Source organism: Pteropus alecto, unplaced genomic scaffold (assembly GCF_000325575.1).
Source record: "Pteropus alecto unplaced genomic scaffold, ASM32557v1 scaffold42, whole genome shotgun sequence".
In the NCBI taxonomy this organism is placed as follows: Eukaryota; Metazoa; Chordata; class Mammalia; order Chiroptera; family Pteropodidae; genus Pteropus; species Pteropus alecto.
In genome coordinates this window covers 10869530-10889274 of record NW_006434825.1, presented here as the reverse complement: position 1 = coordinate 10889274, position 19745 = coordinate 10869530, and the positions used below count along the sequence as shown (strand labels likewise).

At 42.1% G+C, this 19745-nt stretch overlaps 2 protein-coding genes and 1 pseudogene across 2 annotated transcripts; 1 reads left to right on the top strand and 2 right to left on the bottom strand.

Moving 5' to 3' along the window:
* Positions 1-559: 559 nt before the first annotated feature.
* Positions 560-12158, bottom strand: LOC102880501 (CKLF-like MARVEL transmembrane domain-containing protein 2). Its single transcript, XM_006909857.1, has 4 exons — positions 11652-12158; positions 8570-8728; positions 2136-2234; positions 560-709 (listed from the first exon to the last, which is right to left on the bottom strand). The coding sequence occupies exons 1-4, from the start codon at positions 12156-12158 to the stop codon at positions 560-562; spliced, it is 915 nt and encodes a 304-aa protein (XP_006909919.1).
* Positions 8975-9105, top strand: LOC112478190 (annotated as a pseudogene).
* A 474-nt stretch (positions 12159-12632) lies between the features above and the next one.
* LOC102890227 (chemokine-like factor) lies at positions 12633-19182 on the bottom strand. The gene is made up of 4 exons (XM_006909729.3): positions 18985-19182; positions 17958-18116; positions 14718-14813; positions 12633-12826 (listed from the first exon to the last, which is right to left on the bottom strand). The coding sequence occupies exons 1-4, from the start codon at positions 19060-19062 to the stop codon at positions 12710-12712; spliced, it is 450 nt and encodes a 149-aa protein (XP_006909791.1). The 5' UTR covers positions 19063-19182; the 3' UTR covers positions 12633-12709.
* Between the last annotated feature and the right edge of the window lie 563 nt (positions 19183-19745).

Sequence of the window (19745 nt, the reverse complement as noted above, 5' to 3'; positions counted from 1 at the left end):
TGTTACCGCGCATGTCACCTCCACACAGGGCCGACCCCGCTCCCAGTGAAGACCCTGCAGCCCCTATGTCAGCCCCACCCCTCAACGCAGGAGCCCTGCCCCACCTCCAGGCCTACCACCTGGCCCCACCTCTGCATGGAGCTCCCCTCATGGTCTAGTGTGGCCTCACAGGGTGGCCCTAGGTCTCTAGTCCTGGTTCCCGCCTTCGGGCCTGGTCTGCTGGAACCAGGGCGGGGTCAAGGTCCTCACTGCGGCCTCCTGGGACAGCCATGCCCAGCGCCCCACGGGTGCACTGGCTTGTGCAGGAAAATGTAACTCGCTTTTACACAAGGCAACACGTGGAAGCAGAAGTGTTCCCAACTTAGCAGCCCTGATTTTATGATCACACGTGGGCGGAAATGGGTGACAGCATGTGAGCTCAGTGGTGGGAGGAGCGGGAGGTATGAGACACAGCTGCTTTTGCCCGCAAGGATGTTTGCGAGGATGCCACTGTGGACGTCCGAGAGGGTGCCTGCGAGGGTGCAGAGGTGGGTGCCTTTGCCTGTGCCTTCACAGATTATTACTGGGCGGGTTTCGGGGGTTCCGCCGAGGCGAGGGAGTAATCGGGTTCCTTTTCCATTCCCAGGGCTCTTTTCATGTTATTCCTCATCGTCTTGGTGACCAGAGTTGCATCGACGAGACACAGGATTGCCGCCGTGAGACACAGGGTCTGTTAGACCATATGTGGGAAGGAAAGGCCCGGTTATTTTGCAGCTCAGCAGCAACCTGCCTTCCCTATCCGCATCCCGGGATGTGGGCGGCCTCTCGTCCCGCTTTGACCCTCCACTATCTGTTGTGGCCCTTTCTGCCGTTCCCAGAGAAAGAGATTTTGGAAATGGTGGGTTTTGCTGCCAGTAATTACCTTGCCTGATGCCGGAGGCACCAGGAAAGGACTAGAGAAGGGCACTGACCCTCGGAGGATCCAGGCGGGGTTGGGGTCCTGAGATAGTCCCTCACTGGAATGGACTCAGGCCAAGTTTGAAAGGGCAAGAAGGAATTCCCAAGGGGACTAGATTTCAGGTACTAGACTGAGGTCTCTAAGGAAACTGGTGTGGCTGAGACCTTTGGAACTGGTGAGGGAGGGGGCCCACTTGAGGTTGGGGAGATGCAGGATTTGGGACTTTATCAAGAGAAGAGGTCAAGTGCCAGACTCATAAAGCCCACTTGCAGTAGCCACGAGGTGAATGGAGAGTGAACCAGGCTGGAGGCAGGGAGCCCAGTGGGGGCGTGGGGGGATGGTAGGGGATCCTGCCATCCAGGTAAGAATTGATGGAGACCAGGGGGTAGGAGGCCCTGGCAGGTAGGGGAAGGCCTGGTGGCTGAGGTAGCAGACAGGAACCAGCTGGCCCACAGCACCTGAGATTCCTGGTGTTCCCCAGCTCCTGTCTGCCTCGGAAGTTTCTCTTTATGGTCACTGAAATCCTGGTTGCTTAAATGAACTTTTCCTAGGTAGGTCTTGCTCCAGCTAATCTGTGAGCTCCCCCAGGTGGAAGGGACTCTATTCCCAACACTGAGTTTAGGCCTGACACATTCCAATGAGATTGACAGAATATTTACTGATTATGGAACGAATTCAAATAATTAAAATTTTTTTTCTGGATTAACTTCTGTTCCCTTTGCTTGACTTCTTGAACTAGTCTCACCTCCCCACTTCCTACTCACTATTTCCCAAGCATTTAATCTGCAATATCTTGTGCTCTTCATATGATGAGGATTTGAGTCCTAGTCTTATGACTCAGGCCAAGGTATTTAACCTCAGTTCCCATATCTATAACAATGAAAGTTGTAAAGATTAAGTGAGAACCTGCCTAGCCTTGTGTGAAGCACATGCTGGGACCTTCCTTCCTTCCTGAATAGGCTGGGTCAGTCACGTTTGACAATGTGATTTTTTTTTCTCCCCGCTATAATCATTCTTTTCATGTGCTTTAAAAATATCATTCTCTAGTCCAGAAAGGTCAAAATCCTATTTACAGACAAGAGCATCTTGTTGCAATAGTTCAAAAAATAGTGTGTATGGAATAATGATGGTCTGCCAGTTCCCTTTTCAGAGTCTTGAAATACTGATCTTAAGTGGAGTCACGATGGCCTCTACTTACCCCTCCAACATAGAATAAATGTCTTCTGTCCTTTTCCTGCATTGTCATGATAGCAACTACTAAAAGGAACACAGCTGTAATGAAACTGTTGATAAGATCCTGTAATGCAGAATTGAAAATTGTCAACTTTACATGAAAACGTAGCTTCATAAAATATTTAAATTGTTCAATTACTCATCTAAGGATGGATGCCTTTTTGAAACTTTACCAGCAGCCTAATTCTTATATCTTCCAGAGACGTGAGTTTCTGTGATTTTTAAGGTTCTGGATAGGACTTTGTCAGCAGAAATGGGTTTAATTTCATTAAAGAACACCATTAAAAAAAAAAAAGCTGACAACTTTTCCATTAGACTTTTCTTAAAAGGCATAGGAAAGTGAACATGAAAAAATCTAGGTTGGAGCAGTCAAATTGGTCTTCGGTAATTGGATTTTTTGAGTTCTTGAATTTTAAATTAATATAAATGCTTCATTTTACTCCACAATACGCTTTAATATGAAAATAAAATTTTAGGTTAGCACCTTACTGATTTAATTCCACTCCTAAATCTTCAGGTAGAATAGATCCTTTGGAAGTGGGGTCATATTTATTCTGTAGGTTTGCCCATCCCAAGAAGGTAGGAAGCCACCTTAGGAATAGGCCTGGTATTCTGGAGTGAATGCCTGTGCTGTTGGCTTGTTTTTTCCTAAGACATGGCCAGAATTGAGTCTGCCCTGACATCTATAGGCTATTTGTGTCCTTCCTTGTGGATTTCATTACTAGGCTCTTTAACTGATAGCCCAATCTGCTGCTTTGTGTGCCAAATAAAAGGTGAGGGTAAGTGAGTGGGTGGGAGGGGCGCACTCCTGAGTATAATAAGCAGAGGCTGGGGTTTGGTAGTGTAGCAATAACGAAAGAGAGGGTACTCAATGTGTCAGCGGCACCAGTCTGCGGGGAGAAGCAAAAGCCCAGTGTGATATAATTACAATATGGTCCAAATAGCTAATGTGAACATTTTCGGTCTTAAAGTCTTGGTGGCTTGAGTTGGTGGTGTCAGCCTGTCTAGTGCACTTGCCCAAACATAGCAGGGAGCTCTGCCATTGGGTGTATGAAATTGCTTCAGCTCTAATGGAACTCTTTAGTGTCAAGCGTTTCCCAGTCATTATCTCATTTAACCCTCATAAACACCCTGCAAAGTCAATATTGTTATGATCTCCATTATAAGAGGCTTAGAAAGGTTGATTAAATTGCCTAACATTAATTATCTGCCAAGGAGCTGAGTCAGAACTCAACTCCCTATTGCCTCCCATGGCGGACAACCAATAAGGAGGAAATAAACTGTCCCCCTAAGATGGTGCAGCACCCATCTTTGGCATTTTCTGTGGAGGGTCAATACGGTATGGGACAAATAAGGTGAGAGTGTTTTTTGTTGATGAACTCATTTGGCCTGCCAATCCTAGATGTGTGACCTTGGGCATGTTTTATCACCCTCTGTCCTAACATGCTAATTTTTAATATGGAGAGAATGATTGGGTTGATCTGACGATTACATGGCATAATGAGTCTGAAAGCATCAGGTAAGGTGCCTGGCATCTAGTTGGTAGTGAGAGCGTATCAAAATGTAGATTCATGATATCTGTACTCAAAATGTGCACAGATAGTAAACTTGCAGGTATTCTTCCTATTGAGATTGGTGAGCAAGGAGCCCTATCATAGAATGTGACTTACATCTTGGAAAAGCACTAATATCTATTATCTGGGCACCTGGTGGGTAACATTGGAAGAGGGTCATAGAGCAGGGTTGATAAGGGTTGGAAATAAGTTCCAGCTAGGTTCTGTAGGCTGAGTGAGAGTTCTGGCCACACGGGGCAGGTACTTCAGTCTACAACTTTGTAGGAAGCTTAGCACCTGAGGATTGTGTAAATCAAGATATTCAAAGATGTGAACCAGGACTCTTAGAACTAAGAAGCAAAGTGTAGATGAAAATTAACCAGCTGTGGTCATAGAGAATTTGGATGAAAGTACATTAATAATGATAATAGTAATAAACCAGATGCAGACTTAGCCTCCCTAGCCAATCATTGACTCCCTGTCGTAATTCCATCTCCTCTTTGAACTACTGGATGTTATAGTTTGGTCCATACTCAAAAGAAAGTGCTCTCCTGAACTGTCCTTCAGAGCTAATATTTACCTTCAACCTAACATTTCTATTGTAGCTCACATTTCTTGAGCACTTACTGTGTGTCACATACAGTGCCAAGGTGTTAATACGTGATCTCATTTGATTCTCACAACAAACTCTCATTATCCCCAATTTACAGATGGGGAAGCAACTTACCCAGGGTTGCTCAGCCAGTAAGTGGCCGTGATCTTTAGCAGTCTGACTTGAGTGCCCAAGGGCCTTCTCTTGACTGACCCCACTTCCTTTTGCCTTAAACACAGACTCTCTTGTAGGCCTCATCTTTGACAGAGAGATATGTGTTCTCCTTGATGGAGTCACATTGCAGCTGAGCCTTGTCACATGCAGTGGGACTTCTGGTTTCCCCATAAATGCTTTCCTCACTCATCATCTTTTTCCCTGCCCTTGACTAACTCCCCTATTGACTCAAGTAACCTCCTCTGACTAAAATGAGAGATGGGTTTGTTATTTGACTGTTATTTTTCCATAAAGCTTTCAAACTGTTCTCTGAGATAAACAAAATGGTGTAGAATTATAACTGGGAAAGAAGAAGATGCTTTAATGATGAATGCTTTAAAAAAAAAAAACACCAAATATTAGAAAAGAAGTTAAACATTTAAATTGGCTTCACAGAATACAGTCTTTGTAAGAAGAATTTATGTATAATAAATATTAGATGGTAGTCAGCTAACTGCAACTTTCATTGGTTCCATTTGTGCCTTGGGTTCTACAAACACATGGCAGAGCCTGATCAGAAATCACCAAAACTGTTGCTTTTCATGAATCTTATTTGCAGAAGACATTCTAAAGCTGATACTTCTTACTTATACATGTAAATATATTGCTAATAGTTTTTGAATCATCACATCTATAGAGTTTTAGTTTAAAATATATATTATGTCCTTTTCAAAAAAATTGCTTTCTATTGGCAAAAGCATCTGCTTGACCAGGACTCAGTTTCTCTGACCATACTGAAAATATTTTTTACAATGTAGAAGTGTTGAAAATGTGGGCTATTCAGAAGACAATAAATTATAATTTATACTTTTCTTGGATACATCGATATATGACGCTAGACTAGGGTGGGTAAAATTGATGATGAAGTCTAAAAATGAAGAAAGTGACTCTACCCTGGTGGGGTGAGGACAGCTGTATTCTCACTAGCTCTGATGCAGAGCCATGCTGACAAGTCAGGGGCTGGCTGAGAGTTGGATCTGCACCCTCCGCATGGTGTCAGGGTCCTTGGCATAGCCTTGACAGAAGCGAGAAGCTGCAATTGAGACTGGGGAGTGGGTCCCCAAGCCCAGGCTCTATCATCTCTCCAGAGAAGGAGACTGCCAAAATATTGTCCCAGAGTCTAAAGACCTCTCAAGAGGTCACCTTCTGTGAGGCCAGTACTCCTCGATGCTGCCTTGCTGAGGGTCTGAAGCCCTGATTTATCAGACTTTCTACCTCCTGGCTAGTGACTTTCGCACTGAACCCTTTCTCAAGAATGAGAATAGAGGAATAAAGAAAGTTATCTTCATGTGAGCCTTTAAGGAAATTGCCTTCTTAAAATCAGTACTCCTTGAATCCTATACCTCCTGAGCGCCAAACCATCTTGCCTGGAGAGAAGGGCTAAAAGGAAGTGACAGCTCTGGATGGTGGACACCTCTAGTGTGTGGGCAGGACTTTGATCCTGTGCAGAGCCCGAAAACAGTTACAGTATGAAATAGGTCATGTTCTCTGGCTTGCCGCACCAACCTTTTGGTAAGGTCCCAAGTGACTCCTGCAGCTTGATGTCAACACATCTCCAAGTGTACCTACTCTCTGAAGTCTCAGTTACCTCGTAGGCACCAATACTGTCATCAAACCAGCCCATTGCTTACCATGCCAGGGCTTCCCTGTTACCATCCAGTGGTAGCAATTTACCCTTCTGAGCAATCTTATATGTATACAACCTTCATCTTATGGGATCTGAAAGGGCAGATTAGAAAGGAAGGGACTGGATAGGAGGAGAGAACTCAGTTTTGCATCCTGTTTTGATGGGTCTTTTTAAAAACTTTCCAAGTCCATTAGATCACTCACCACCTGACCAACTATGCTGGTTAGTATGTGGTTGCTTAGTATGTGTACTGCTAGTTAGTTGAGCATTAGAATAACTGGGTAATCTTTGTGATATGAAAGTTTCCCAACTGTGAAGCTCCTGGGAGTTCATCAGGTATATCTGTGTGCTGTCCCAGGCCCTGGCCCACACCATGGAGGACAGTAGCAAGGAAAAGGCAGGCGTTCTGAAGCACACTCTGGGATTCCAAGGTCACCCAGAGAAAAGAGAATGCTCTCACCAAAGGACAGAGGTGGTAAAAGGGGGCCTGGCTTTATTCGAATTGACCAAAACCTCCAACTTTACACAAGCTGGCCTGAGCTGCCTGTGAGCACTGCGAGGACAGCTCCTCTCACAGGACCCTCATGGTACATGCTTAGGAGACCCCAGCTCTTGCCGCTGTCTCAGATACTTCCTGGACACTGCCCCTGGACCTGACAGCAAAGCGGGTGCCTCGAAGCTCTCTCCGGCTCTCCATCTTTATGGCAGTGGACCTTTCTTCAGAGGGCTCTGGTCTCCCTGCCCACAACTGCTGACTTTGGTGCTGTGGGTCACCTACCCCCGAGGGCCTATAACCCCCCTCCCCCAAAATAATCAATTTACCCTTGGCTCCAATTTTTAAGGAAACCATGAGGAAATAGGAGAAGATACAGAGAACATAAAATTTATAGAAGCTAAGAAGAGCAAAGATGTAGGGGGCTGGTGAAGCTAGAGAAACTATCACAAAGCAATGGGGCATAAAGTCTGGGCTTTAGAGTCAGACGGACCTGGGCTAAGTCTGAGTTTCCATGTGCCTACTATGACCATAGGCAACTTAATCTCTTTAAATCCAATTTCTTCACCTGTCAAATGTGGGATGGGGGATGACTACAGCCTCACCGGTTGTTGTGAGGATTAAATAAGGTAATACATATGAAAAAAGTATCTGGCACATAGTATGGGCTCAAAAAGAGTTACTTTACCTTCCCTTCTTGAAAATTTCCATGGACAGAGATTTTAGTTTCCCCTCAGAAACCTCTCCATGGTTATAGCTCTCCATAACTAAGAGGGTCTTCCATATGTCCAATTAAAGTTGCTCAGATTTTGCTTTGTCTGCTTCCTGTTGCTCGGCACTCTGTGGGACAGAGAGAGCTCAGCAGCCTTTTTAGAAAATCTCTCAGACACTTGAAGAAAATATTTCGAGTTTTAGTTTAATAGCAAGCAATCCTACCTTTAGGATAGAAAAAATGTACTATAAGGAAGTAGGAGGTGTGGAAGAGGCCTGGGCTCACAGGATTGTTCACAGTGCAAGGTAAAAATGGTCAAAGCCACCAACGATCTTAATGGGGTGTGCTGGACACTTCATAGCGAATGTTTACTTTGTACTATTGTATTATTTTCTTTAAAGATTTTTACATGTTACAGGAACCCTATGGGGAAGTTATTATCACATTTTTCCTTCCTTGAATTTCCTAGATGGGGAAATAGGCTAAAATTCACACAGCTAGTAAGGTGCAGGGCCAGGAACTGGGCCCATATCTGTATCTGGACAAAACTGTAGTCCCTCTCTCATTTGTGAGGATGCAGAGCCTCAGGCTCCACAGTAAATAGGACTTATCTGACACCTGTGGGACTAGCTTGAGGAATTTTTCAGTTGATAAAGAATGTGAAATTCTGGGGAAAAAAGCTATTGAAGAAGGCTCTGCAATGTCTTTTCCTGAATACTTCACCATCTGGCACCCCTTCGGGACCCTTGACACACGTGAAAAGGTTGACTCTTGCGATCTTTGAGGACAAGTGACAATTTTTTACAGCTTTGCCATGTCTATCCTTGCTTTTGAGGGGGGGCGGGGATGTGTATAATCTGTTAGAGAGGGTGCTGTTTGAAAAGTAGAAGCATGTGCTGTTTTACAAGCAATAGGTAAGAAATGTATTTACCTGCTGAATATACAAATTAAAATTTTCTTTAGGACAAGCTGAAAAATACTATGTGTTCAGGACCATAAGGAGATGGAAGCAGATGAGTGTGCTGGTTGTCCTGCAGACAGAGGGGCCCAAAGAATCTGAGTATTAGGCTAGTTTCTCCTCTGAACTTTCACAGCTCGGCTATGTCCTTGCCTAGAGAGCTAGCTCTGGTGGTTTCACATGAGGAGAGCCTCCCTCTACTCTGGGGCTGGGGCAAAGCTTATATTTGAATTATGAAAATGAACACTTACAAGTAAAGGCCAATGTAAATAAGTCATCAAGCGGTGAAGGGTTAGCATGTATGTTACAATAAAAAAAAGAACAATGAAGGCTTCCGCAAGTGTTATTGCTATGTATGACTCATGGGCTTCGGAGACGATGAAACAAGTTAATGCTCCTATGAGAAGACCCTGCAATAAAAGAAACAGGATTTGTTTTAACGTACATAGGCTATTTAAAAACAAAACAAAACAAAACAAAACAAAACTATAAATTGTCAGAATTCAAATCAGAATGCAAATCCGATTACATTGAAATTTTCTGTGTTGTTTTGCACATACCTTTTATTAATTTTTAAAAATATTTTTACGAGATTAAATAATACATGCAAATAAAAATGCACATAGTATAGAAAGGTAAAAAAAAAAAAAAAATCAGTCTATGGCCATGCTACCCTGAGCAAGCCCGATCCCGTCTGATCTCAGAAGCTAAGCAGGAAGCTAAGCAGGGTTGGGCTTGGTTAGTACTTGGATGGGAGACCACCTAGGAAGACCAGGTGCTGTAGATGTAAAATAAGGAATTGTAAGCTGACAAGGTCCTTGCAATCTGTGAGGTCAACCAAGTGTTGCCTCGCCTAAAACAACAACAACAACAAGTTTCTCCTTGCTCAACCTAACCCTAATCAATCTCCTTAAAAGTAACTACTGTTAACAGTGTGTATTTTATACCAGAAAGAAGTATGTATACGCGGTAACGCAGAGTAAATATATATTGATTTTGGTAGAGTGAGGGAGAGCTCCAGCTTGCTTGCTTTCCAAATAGCTTCTGATTATCCCAACAATATTTATTAGGAAATGCCAGTATTTTCCCTACTGATCCAATCTTTATCAGATGTTTTCACGTCTTTTTTGAGACTGTTCTCTTACATTGATTAGTCAATTTCTATTCTAGTACTTTTGAAATTATAGGAAATCCATTTTGTATCAGATTACCCCTGAGCTGGTTCATCTTTCAGTAATCATTCTCAAATTGTTTATGCCTACCATGCTTGTCTTGGTCAAGTTCCCCAAACTTAGCCTGTTGGTATTTAAATTAGATTTCATTTAATTTATAATCTGGAAACTTATTACAAAATTTAGTCTTACTATTCAAGAATGAAGTATGACTTTCCAATTATTTTAGCGGCTTTTAAATATCTTGTAGAGTTTTAATATTTTCTACACATAGGCCATTCAAATTTATTTCATTTAATCATATATTTTGATCATTGTTGTAAAGGAAAAAATTTCCTATTTTAAGTGATTGTTTGCTAATTTTTACTAATGAATTAGTAGAAATTATTTTGTTCTAAATTGTTTCCCAGTTGACTTTGAGTTTTTTAGATATATGATCACATCAGCTGAAAGAAATGATATATTTTGCCTCTTCTTTTCAAATGTTCTTATTTCTTTTTCCTAACTGTGACTACTAGTGGTTCCAGAAAAATATTGAGTAACAGTGTTGATAGCAGGCATCATCTTCGTCCCTCATTTTAATGGGAATCCATCTGATGTTTGATTATACATGATGTTGACTTTTGGGTTTATTTTGACAATGTCAGTGAAATATCTATGTATTCCTATTTTCCTGGTCTCCTCTCTCTTTTGCAATCAGATATGAATGCTGAATTTTGTCAAATGTGTTTTGTACCTTACTTGATATAATCTAATTTTTTCTCCTTTTATTTATAATATGTTGGATTAGTTTAATAGTTTTAACATTGAATCATGCTGTTCTTCATGGTATATTTTTAAAAGTATCGATGAATATTTTCTGCTAATATATTAATACTTATTACTTTACATTTAAATTGTTAAAATGATGATTTTCTTATTACTTTAATAGTTTATTACCATTACTAATACTTGACCACTACATTGTACTATATGTGAATGTGTAAATATTGTAGTTTTGTCACAAAATCTGTGAATATCATCTTAAATTCTGATTTATCAGAAATTCCAAATAGTAAAATCATATATAAGTCTTAAAAAGGAGAAATAAAAGAGGATAAGGACAAACGTAATATTGTATTCATAAAAGTTTCTGAAAAAGTTGGGGACATCCTATTTTTAAAAGAGTTGGTTTGAGGGTATTATTTTCTAACAATGCAGATGAACTTTATATTTTTATATTATGTAATGTGAGCTGAAATTATAGCCTCTACTTCTCTAAATAGATATAGAGAAGTATAGATAGTTGTTTTTATTTATGAGTGGCATACATAAAAACTGAAAGTGTCATTGTCCAATACACTCCTATTTTTCTAAGGAATAAATGAGAAAAAACATATTGCTTTGATACAAGTGAGATTTCTATTTAGTTTTCTTTTTCTGACCTTGGTCTGGTTTTGATATCAGTGTTATACTGACTTTGTAAAAATAGTTCAGAAGTGTTTCTTTCTCCATGCTTTGAAAAACTTTAAATAGTATCAGAATTCTATTCCATGAAGGTCTGAAAGCATTAACCAGTGAAAAAGCCTGAGTCTGACCCATTTTTGAAAGATACTCATTTGATACTTCCTTATTTTCTTCTGTGTTTATATTGGTGTGTTTAGGTGTTTTTCTATTCTGGGATCAGTTTTGGTAATTTATATTTTCCATGAAAATCAACTATTTCATCCAATTATTCAGATTTCTTTGTTTTGCAAAGTACTCTCATGGATACCTTCAGTTTCTTTGGTGTTTGTGATTATTTTCCCTTTCTGGTTTCTACCTTTGACTGTATGTCCGCTCCTCCCCCCTTTTTTCCCTGTTACATGGCCAGTGGTTTATCAATTTTATTGGTCAGTTCTATTATTTGTGTTTGCTGATTTACATGTTTCTGCTATTATCTTCATTGCTTCCCTAATTAATCCCTTTGTGAGAGGAAGCCTGAGAAATATCAGAGACGGGAAAAAAGAAGTCAAATTTAGTAGTAAGGTTCGAGTGTGTGGAGGAGCAAGAGGAGAGGTTGCGGGGAAAGGTGAGGCAAAACAGGGGGGACTGGCAAAGAGGCCCAGGGAAGGTTTCCCGGGGCTGAGGCCTGCATCCGCCCTGCATTTGTTCAGCCCGGGCACCAGCGCTCTCTACTCACCAGCCTCACGACCTTCGACGCTCCCGTGGGTGAGAAGAAAAAACGCTTGAAGCTGTCCCTGAACTGGGGCGGGACTCGGGCTCGGCCCGCGGCACGCTTTTGGATGGCTTCCGTCTCTGATTTGCTCAAATGCATTTGGTGTTCAGTGGGCCCTTGGTGTTCAGCGGGCCCTTGGTGTTCAGCGGGCCCTTGGTGTTCAGTGGGCGTCGCGGCCGTCTTTGAGGGTGTCGCGGCCGTCTTTGAGGGTGTCGCGGCCGTCTTTGAGGGTGTCGCGGCTGTCTTTGAGGGTGTCGCGGACGTCTTTGAGGGTGTGGTGCGCTTACTGGGGTCTGGCTGCCCAGGCTGTGTGGACTGCAGTGAGCGTGTAGGTGGCGGCGCCGAGGGTGCTTCATTTGCTGAGTGCTCAGGACTCCTGGGAGCAGAATGCTCCGAGGGTATCGTATCCTTCTGGGGTTTTTCCTGGGATTGCAAGCCACTCAGAGGTTCCTTGGCGTTTTCAGAATCCATGGTGGACCCGGGATCCTGGCTATGTCAGGCTGGCTCTGCGTCCCTGATCCTGCACGGCGGCGGTGGCCAGCTCTCCCTGGTCACCAGCGTCGCGCCCCAACGGCTGCCGGCTGCTTATTCCTCGCGCGCACCCAGCTCTCACTGCCCGAGGACAAACCAAGCCCTCTAGCCACTCTCGTCGCCACCCTGGATACAACGCGCCTGCCTAGCCTGGGAGCTCAGTGTCTCAACCTCACCACCTCCGTGCTGCCAGCCAGCCAGGAAGAGGGCTCCGGAGACTATTTAGGGTGGTTCCAGCGCCTTCTTTGCCACCCAGGCCCAGGAGCGGGAAAACCCCATCCAATCCCATCCAAGCGTTTCCAGCACTTTCTTGGAAGTTATAGTAAGGGTGAATGCTGGGTGCAGAGTTCCTAAAGTTGTTCTAGCTCCCATATTGAGATTAAAATGAGAACAACTGCAGAAATTGTGTGCAAGAATAAAGACATATGTTTAATACTTAGCACTGCCTTAAAAAATATATATATATATATATATATTTAAAACCATAAAACTTATATTTTGTCATGAGTAGCACTTTTCCGATAAGGACCACTCGGATTAAATAGAAGCTTCCGGTAAATAAGAGCCGCGTCAGCAATGCTGCACACCACTACCAGGAGTCCAAACGCCTGGAAACAAAGACATTGCGTCACTGCTGGAGCTGTGATCTGGACTTGTGTCATTCACAGGTTTTAAGTGGTGTGCCCACTGGCTTCCTTTCCTTGCTAGGGCCCTGGGATTGCTCCCTACCCTGCTACCTGATACTAAAATGAGAGGAGACCTCTGAGATCATTTTATTCTCATTCCTAGGTTTTCCCAGTTATGGCCTAGAGAAAGGGAAAAGATAATTTAAGTGAGCAGAAATAACATTGAAGTGGTATGGGCTCTGAAATAAATACTTCTCTGGATCTCTTGACTATGCTCCTGGATATATTGTTTAAAGCCCTACTGATATTTAGTTATCAGTCAACATTTATATCTCCAATGTTCAACTATTTGACTTACTTCTTGCACTTAGGAAGATATTTTATTTAGCCCTATATGTCCAAAATATTACCATTTTGACATGTCATCAATATAACAAAGTTATTAATGAAATACTCTATATTTTGTTGGGGGGGGTGTCTTTGAAATCCAGTGTGTATTTTATACATACAGCTCATCTCAAAACAGACCAGCCACATTTCCAGTGCTCAATAGCCATATGTGACCAGTGGCTACCGCACTGGACAGCACAGCTCTATACTTTGTCAGCACCTATCAAAGTGCACTTAAAGAATGAATGAATGAGTAAATAAGTAGATGAAAGTAAATTCCAAAGAAAGACCTTTGCCTGGCCTCTCTTTCTCCATTGTAGAGGGATAAGATTATCTTTAAAGACAACTGGGGGAAATTGCTCTTACAGCATTATTTCATTTCTATAATAATTACCTTACCTCATGAAGTCTATTAGGGCCTAAGCATTAGGCTCTAAGGAGATGAAAAACCTAATAAGGAAGATGAAAAACCATAGATTCTGACATACATGGCTATCTGAGAATAGTTGGTTCTCCTAAATGGGAGATAAAAACCATGGATTCTGATATACATGGCTATCCGAGTCAGGTCTCCTAAATGGCCCATACTTTAAAAAGACAAGGAAGGAAGAGGGGAATTTATTTAAGAAGAATTTTCTAATTCGCTTCTCTGGATCAGAACCTAGAAAAGCCAAATGATTTTGAACCTCTTATAAGAAATCTCAGAAGAATATTAGATGCTACTATTTCAACTGTATTACTCGACACTTTTATTTTGGCTTGCCTTCCAGCATAAAGTCTAATTGAACTGATTTGTATCTCTTCAAGCAGTGTTCAAAACAATTCTTTAGTTGTAAGGCTTCCTACCACTATTGCCTTATTATGAGACATCTATTATAGTCCACCTGAAGAAGGATGTGGACAAGAAATAACTGAGCTCAAAACAATCCCTCATCTTCACGAGTGGTATGTATGTTTTTTTTTTCTTTTTTAAGGAAGAGCTATGAAACTTATTAATTTTTGCTTGACATTGGGTTGGTATGTATGTTTTCTTTTCTTTTTTAAGGAAGAGCTATGAAACTTATTAATTTTTGCTTGACATCGGGTTGGTATGTATGTTTTTTTTTCTTTTTTAAGGAAGAGCTATGAAACTTATTAATTTTTGCTTGACATCAGGTTTCTCAGAGCTAAGTACTGTAACTGATTCCAGTAACCTTTCTTAGTCTAGGTTTTCTCTGTCTAGTCTAGCACCACATACCTTTGAGAGATATGTAGGAACCTCTTTATTCGGTTAACTTCAGTTTTAGTGTGAAATCACATTCCTTCATGTTAATTATTAAGGCATGTATTCATACAAAAAAATACTAAGCCACTGGGTACTATATACTGGCCTAGGAGCCCTAAGGATGAATATAGTATAGTTTTCTGTTCTTACATCTATTTTTCAAGTAAATCTGAATTCTGATCAAACCTAAAGGAAGAAATAGGAAAGGCCTCCACTTACCCCTCCAAGGATCATAAATGTTGTAGTTTCTGGGATCAGTGCCAGCACAGATATAGTCATCATGAATATTGCTGTTACCACTGAGTTGATAATATCCTGAAAACATAGAATAGAAAGGTCAGCTTTACATGACCAATTCCTTTCCTAATCAGTGAAGATAGTGGCTATCAGGCAGAAGTACTTACAAATTACCTTTCCGCCATCCACTCCCCACCCCCACCAGATTAATAGAGATCTTCAGCCATCTTTGTGTCCTTCACTTTTGTTACAGTAAAAGAACCCCAGGCAACTTCTCCAACTGTGCGCTGGCTCCCATTCCCATGGCCACTCTGCAGGGACCTCATTCTGTTCATTACCCTTCTTTGTCCCTGACCAGATTGCCTCAACTCAGTGCGGGGGTCCCTCTAGTTACAGTCATCTCTCCTTCTCTGTTCAGTCTGACTATTCCCACAGCTTTACTGTCACCTGTCCATTCTAGACAAACCACTCTGGTACTGGTCTCCAGGGGCTTCTATTAATAGTCAGTGAATATATCTTTTTTCTGGACTTTCTCCCTTTACATGTAATATTATTCACTCCTTTCTTCTTGAAATGCTATCATCTCTTGGCTTCTGTGACATGGGTCTCCCTTGGGTCCTCTCCTGCCTTTCTCTGGCCACCCCCCCTTTTTACCCCGTATGTTGTTATTTCTCAATTTTACTTTTTAGCTTGCTGTATATTCTTTCTGAGCCATTTAGGCCAGTCCCAGAGCTCATTTCCATCACAAGGTGATGACTCCCAAAGCTGAAGCTCTAACTCCTCTCTCCTAAGCTTCAGACCTGTTCTGAGCATTTCTGTCTGAATACCCCACATGCAACTAAAACCTAGTATTTCTCAAACTGAACCCATTATGTACCAGACTCCCTGGTCCTTCCTTAAACCTATTCTTCCTCCTATACTTCCTACCTCATTTCTCTCTCAAGATAGTTATTTAAATGGCAGGTATCCTTGATTCTCCTTAGTTACCCGGTCCTATCCATTCACCTCATTAACATCCTCTTTCTCTCCAGCTACTGTTATAACCTTAGTTCAGGCCTTTATCATTTTCATGCCTGGATTATGGTAACAGACTTTTAAGTGGTTTCTGAGACCTATCTCTAGTTTTGTTCCTCTTTAAGCCATTAGTAACACTGCCACCAGTGCCATCTCCTAAAATGTAAGCTGATCATGTCACTCTCCTACTTAAAAACTTCCAAAAATTTCCAGTGGCTTTTGTGTTAAAACTTAGGGCATACAAAGCCTTGAATGCTCTGACCTCCTTCTGCCTCTTAAGCCTCTGCTCTTGGTCCTCTCTTTATAGCTCAATATCAGCCATTCAGAACTACCGGCAGGTCTTTGAGGGGCATGCTCTTTCTCCTCCTACACCCTCACATACATTGCTCCCTCTATGGGAAAAGCCCTTTCATCCCCATATCAGTCAGCTAACTATTTTTCATCTTTCAGCTCTCAGCTTAGGCACTTTTCTTCAGGAAAGCCTGTTACGATTTGGTCCCCTTCCCTGGCTGGGTGCCTCCACACCATCCTGGTATACATCTGTCACAGCACCTATTACACTGAATTGCTCATCTGTCTTCCTGGCTACCTTGAAAGTTTCTCAGTAGAGATTTGTGTTTTGTCTTATCAGAGAACTCATTACAGAATCTGGGATTAGCAGATACTTTTTAACATTGTTGAATAAATGATTTAGTTAGATCAAGAGTAGAGAGGAACTTGGGTTTCTTAATAGAGTAATAACTTAGTTGACCATATAGCACCATTTCTCAAAGATTTCAATATTGGCAAAGTTTTATCCTGAGAGATTTAGAGACACTCAGTATGCTACACATAGGCCACTCTCTTTCTCAATGTATTCTGCTAAATTGAGGGCTCCAAGTTTATTACTGGGACATGTAAGAAGAAGCTTCAGAGAATTCTTAGTTTGGAGAAAAGTAAATGATAAAATGTGTTAGTTTTATTAACCCTGGAAAAGCAGATTATGAAGAGCAACTAACCAACTATGAGTTTTTAGTACAAAATTAATTTATAATTAATTTGAAGATGCGAAACACATTCGTCCTTTCTTTGAAGAAATCCTTAGAATAATTTAGCTTAGCCCTTTCTGCCACTAAATGATGTTATGTACTCTGAGAGCCAACTGAGAAAGGATTGTAATCTCTTTTCCTAGACCTCCTTCCAATCAGGTCCAGCTCTAAAGTGTAGATCAAGTAGGGGCTTGCAAAGGTGCTATGAAGATCCTATCTAATTGGCAGCTTTCCCCTTTTGAGACTTTCTCATCTTGTGATTAGCCTGAAATGCTCATCATTGCCCTTCAAAGGTGGTTCCAGAAGGTACCACTTTAAGGCATGCTTATGGTTTGAGAATAGCTCTGAAGTCCTCTTTCTTTAGTAGGGGTTATCAGCTTAGATATCAGCACTTTGAAAGGATGACACGAGTGCAGCAGAGGGTCACAGGAGGGAGACCTGTGGAGATAGGATGCTGGGGATAAGACTTGAAGGAGGAGAAGGAGGCGAAGTCACTTGGTTTTTCCTAGAACCAGCTAATATTCCAGGCTGAAGGACCACAAACAGCTTAACTAATATCTTCAACTTGTCTGATGATTTACAGAATCATTTGGACACTCTGCTGGGCAGTTATTCCTAATGCTATGAGTATGGTAGGTGAAATCCGTATGCTACTAAATGAGGCTCTACAAGATGAGTTTAAAATTACTTAGCATTAATGATTGCAGACATTTTTAAGTAAGGTAATTTTGTGCTTTATTGAGCCTCCCTAATTATTTTGATTTTCCATTTAGTGATCAGGGATGTATAAGATATAGATACTTATATTATCCGCCTCCATTTCTATTATCCAATTTTGAGGCCATATCAACACCCATTTGAAAGGGAGGTAAAGATTAAAAATGTTCTATCATGATCTTAAATTTAAACTTCTTTAGAAGATCTACATTAAAGTGAATTCTCCTAACAGAAGGGTCAGTTTTAGACGGAGCTGAGAGAATTTATGTTCTGTGACTACCCTGGTTCCCTGAGAATCCCCCAGGGACAATACAGAGCACATTAGCAGTGGGTAGAGTGCCTCCTTCCTAAGCCTATCAGACATTCTTTACAAGCTTAAGAAAACTAAAGAATAGAGTTTATTAAAATGTCTCACTATGGCAGGAAAAAGTAGTTAATTTTAACGATGAAACTGAACACTTACAAGCAAAGGCCATAATATACAGTTCATTATTCGATCAAGTCTGAACATATATAAAATTATGAAAAAGAAAATAACGGTGACTTCAAATCCAGCGATAACAATGTATGGTTCGGGGGCTTGTGAGATGATGAAAAAGGTCATAGATGTCACAGTTAGTGCCTATAAGAAAAGAACAAACAAATATAATTTATTCAATGATTACTGAATACAAGTTTAAGCTGTAAAAATGATCATTTCTAAAATAGCTAAATAAATGGTTTTCTGCCATGTTTATTTAGCTATTTACAATGTCCTCACTAATTGGACATTTAATTTGGGGAGTTTTCTGAAAATAACATTATTCCTCATATTAAGCAGAACTGTTTCCCTTTAACTTTTATTTCCATCTCCTCTCTTATGTCACTTCTTTAATATTTTTAAATTATTTTTTCTTTCTCCTTTTTTCTTGAATTCTTTCAACATATTCTCCTATGATAGTTTCTACTTCTCTAGTTAGCCAGCCAGGTCACCTTACTCCAAATGATGATTCATTCTCTCCAAACTTCTGTTCAGAACTGACTGCAATACTCCTGGTAGGTCCAATGCCCCAGAAACAGGCAGTTCCATTGTCCTGGCTCTGGGCTGTATCAGCTTTTAGTTTGGTCACAGCAGACTTCTTCTGACTTATAAGTAGACATGGCATGCACGGAAACCCTTTAGTCTTATCTTATTGGCTTCTGAGTGGTACAATAGCAGCTGCCTCACCTGGTAACCTGGGTACCTGGCTTTGGGTTCAAGTGTGGGCCATTCAGGTAGATATGCTGATTTTGCTTTATAAATGTGTGTGTAAAGCTCCTGAAGGGGAAGACAGTGCCTTATTTTTCTCCTCCTGACCGGCTGCTTAGAGAAAAATGCCTTGCCTCTAGGGCAGCCTTGATAAAAACAAGGTTAGAAGAGACGACAGGACATTCTACTTACTACTTTACAGCCATTTCACTGCCTGTGACCATGGCTGCATACTGCCCTCTACCCCACAGCCAACCCTCACCAGTCGAAGCATCTTCACGTGGCCTTTCACGCTGAAGCAGAAGGGGCGATGCTTCGGCTTCAGCTTCAGGGTCGGCATCGCGGCCGCAGACCTAGTTACAGTACTTGCCCTTCAGACCCCACCTTCTCAGCTCACTGCTCCACCCGGCCCCGCGCGCCTGCGGCAACTGCTGCAGCTGTCTCGCACCGCCCTGCTAGGATTCCCATTCTCGCGCGTGCACGCGCCCACCCCCGCGGCCCACGCATGCGCCCCAGGCTGCGCGCCCCAGGCTGCTCGCCCTCAGCCGGCCGCTTGAGGTCGCCAGCTGCGTTTCCCCGGATCTTGAGAGCTACACACGCCAGCTCCCCGTTAGCGCCTCCCCGCCCTGCCAGGCACCAGTGATAACTGCTGTCCTGCTCTCCACAGGAGCTTTGCTGTCAGGAAGTGCTCTTTGAGGGTGGGAGGAGGAGGTAAGGAAGGGCGGTGGCTGCCACCTCCTTGGTTACTCTGTCTGAAACAGCCAGTCACTCTCATAGAATTTATCATTAGCTGATATGTATATATCTAAGACTCTGAATTACACAAAAGCAGGGACCTGCCACTCTGCTTTCCCTGCAGGGTCCTCGGAGTCTGGCACATAGCAGATGTAGAATATGTGTAGTCTGAACTCATGGTCTGGGCCTCATACTGTGTTCCTCTCCCTTCCCCTCTTCCCACTCCCCAGGGGAAAGGGGAATCACAGTCTGGATTTGTGAGCCTGTTGTGCATATTTTTATTTTGGC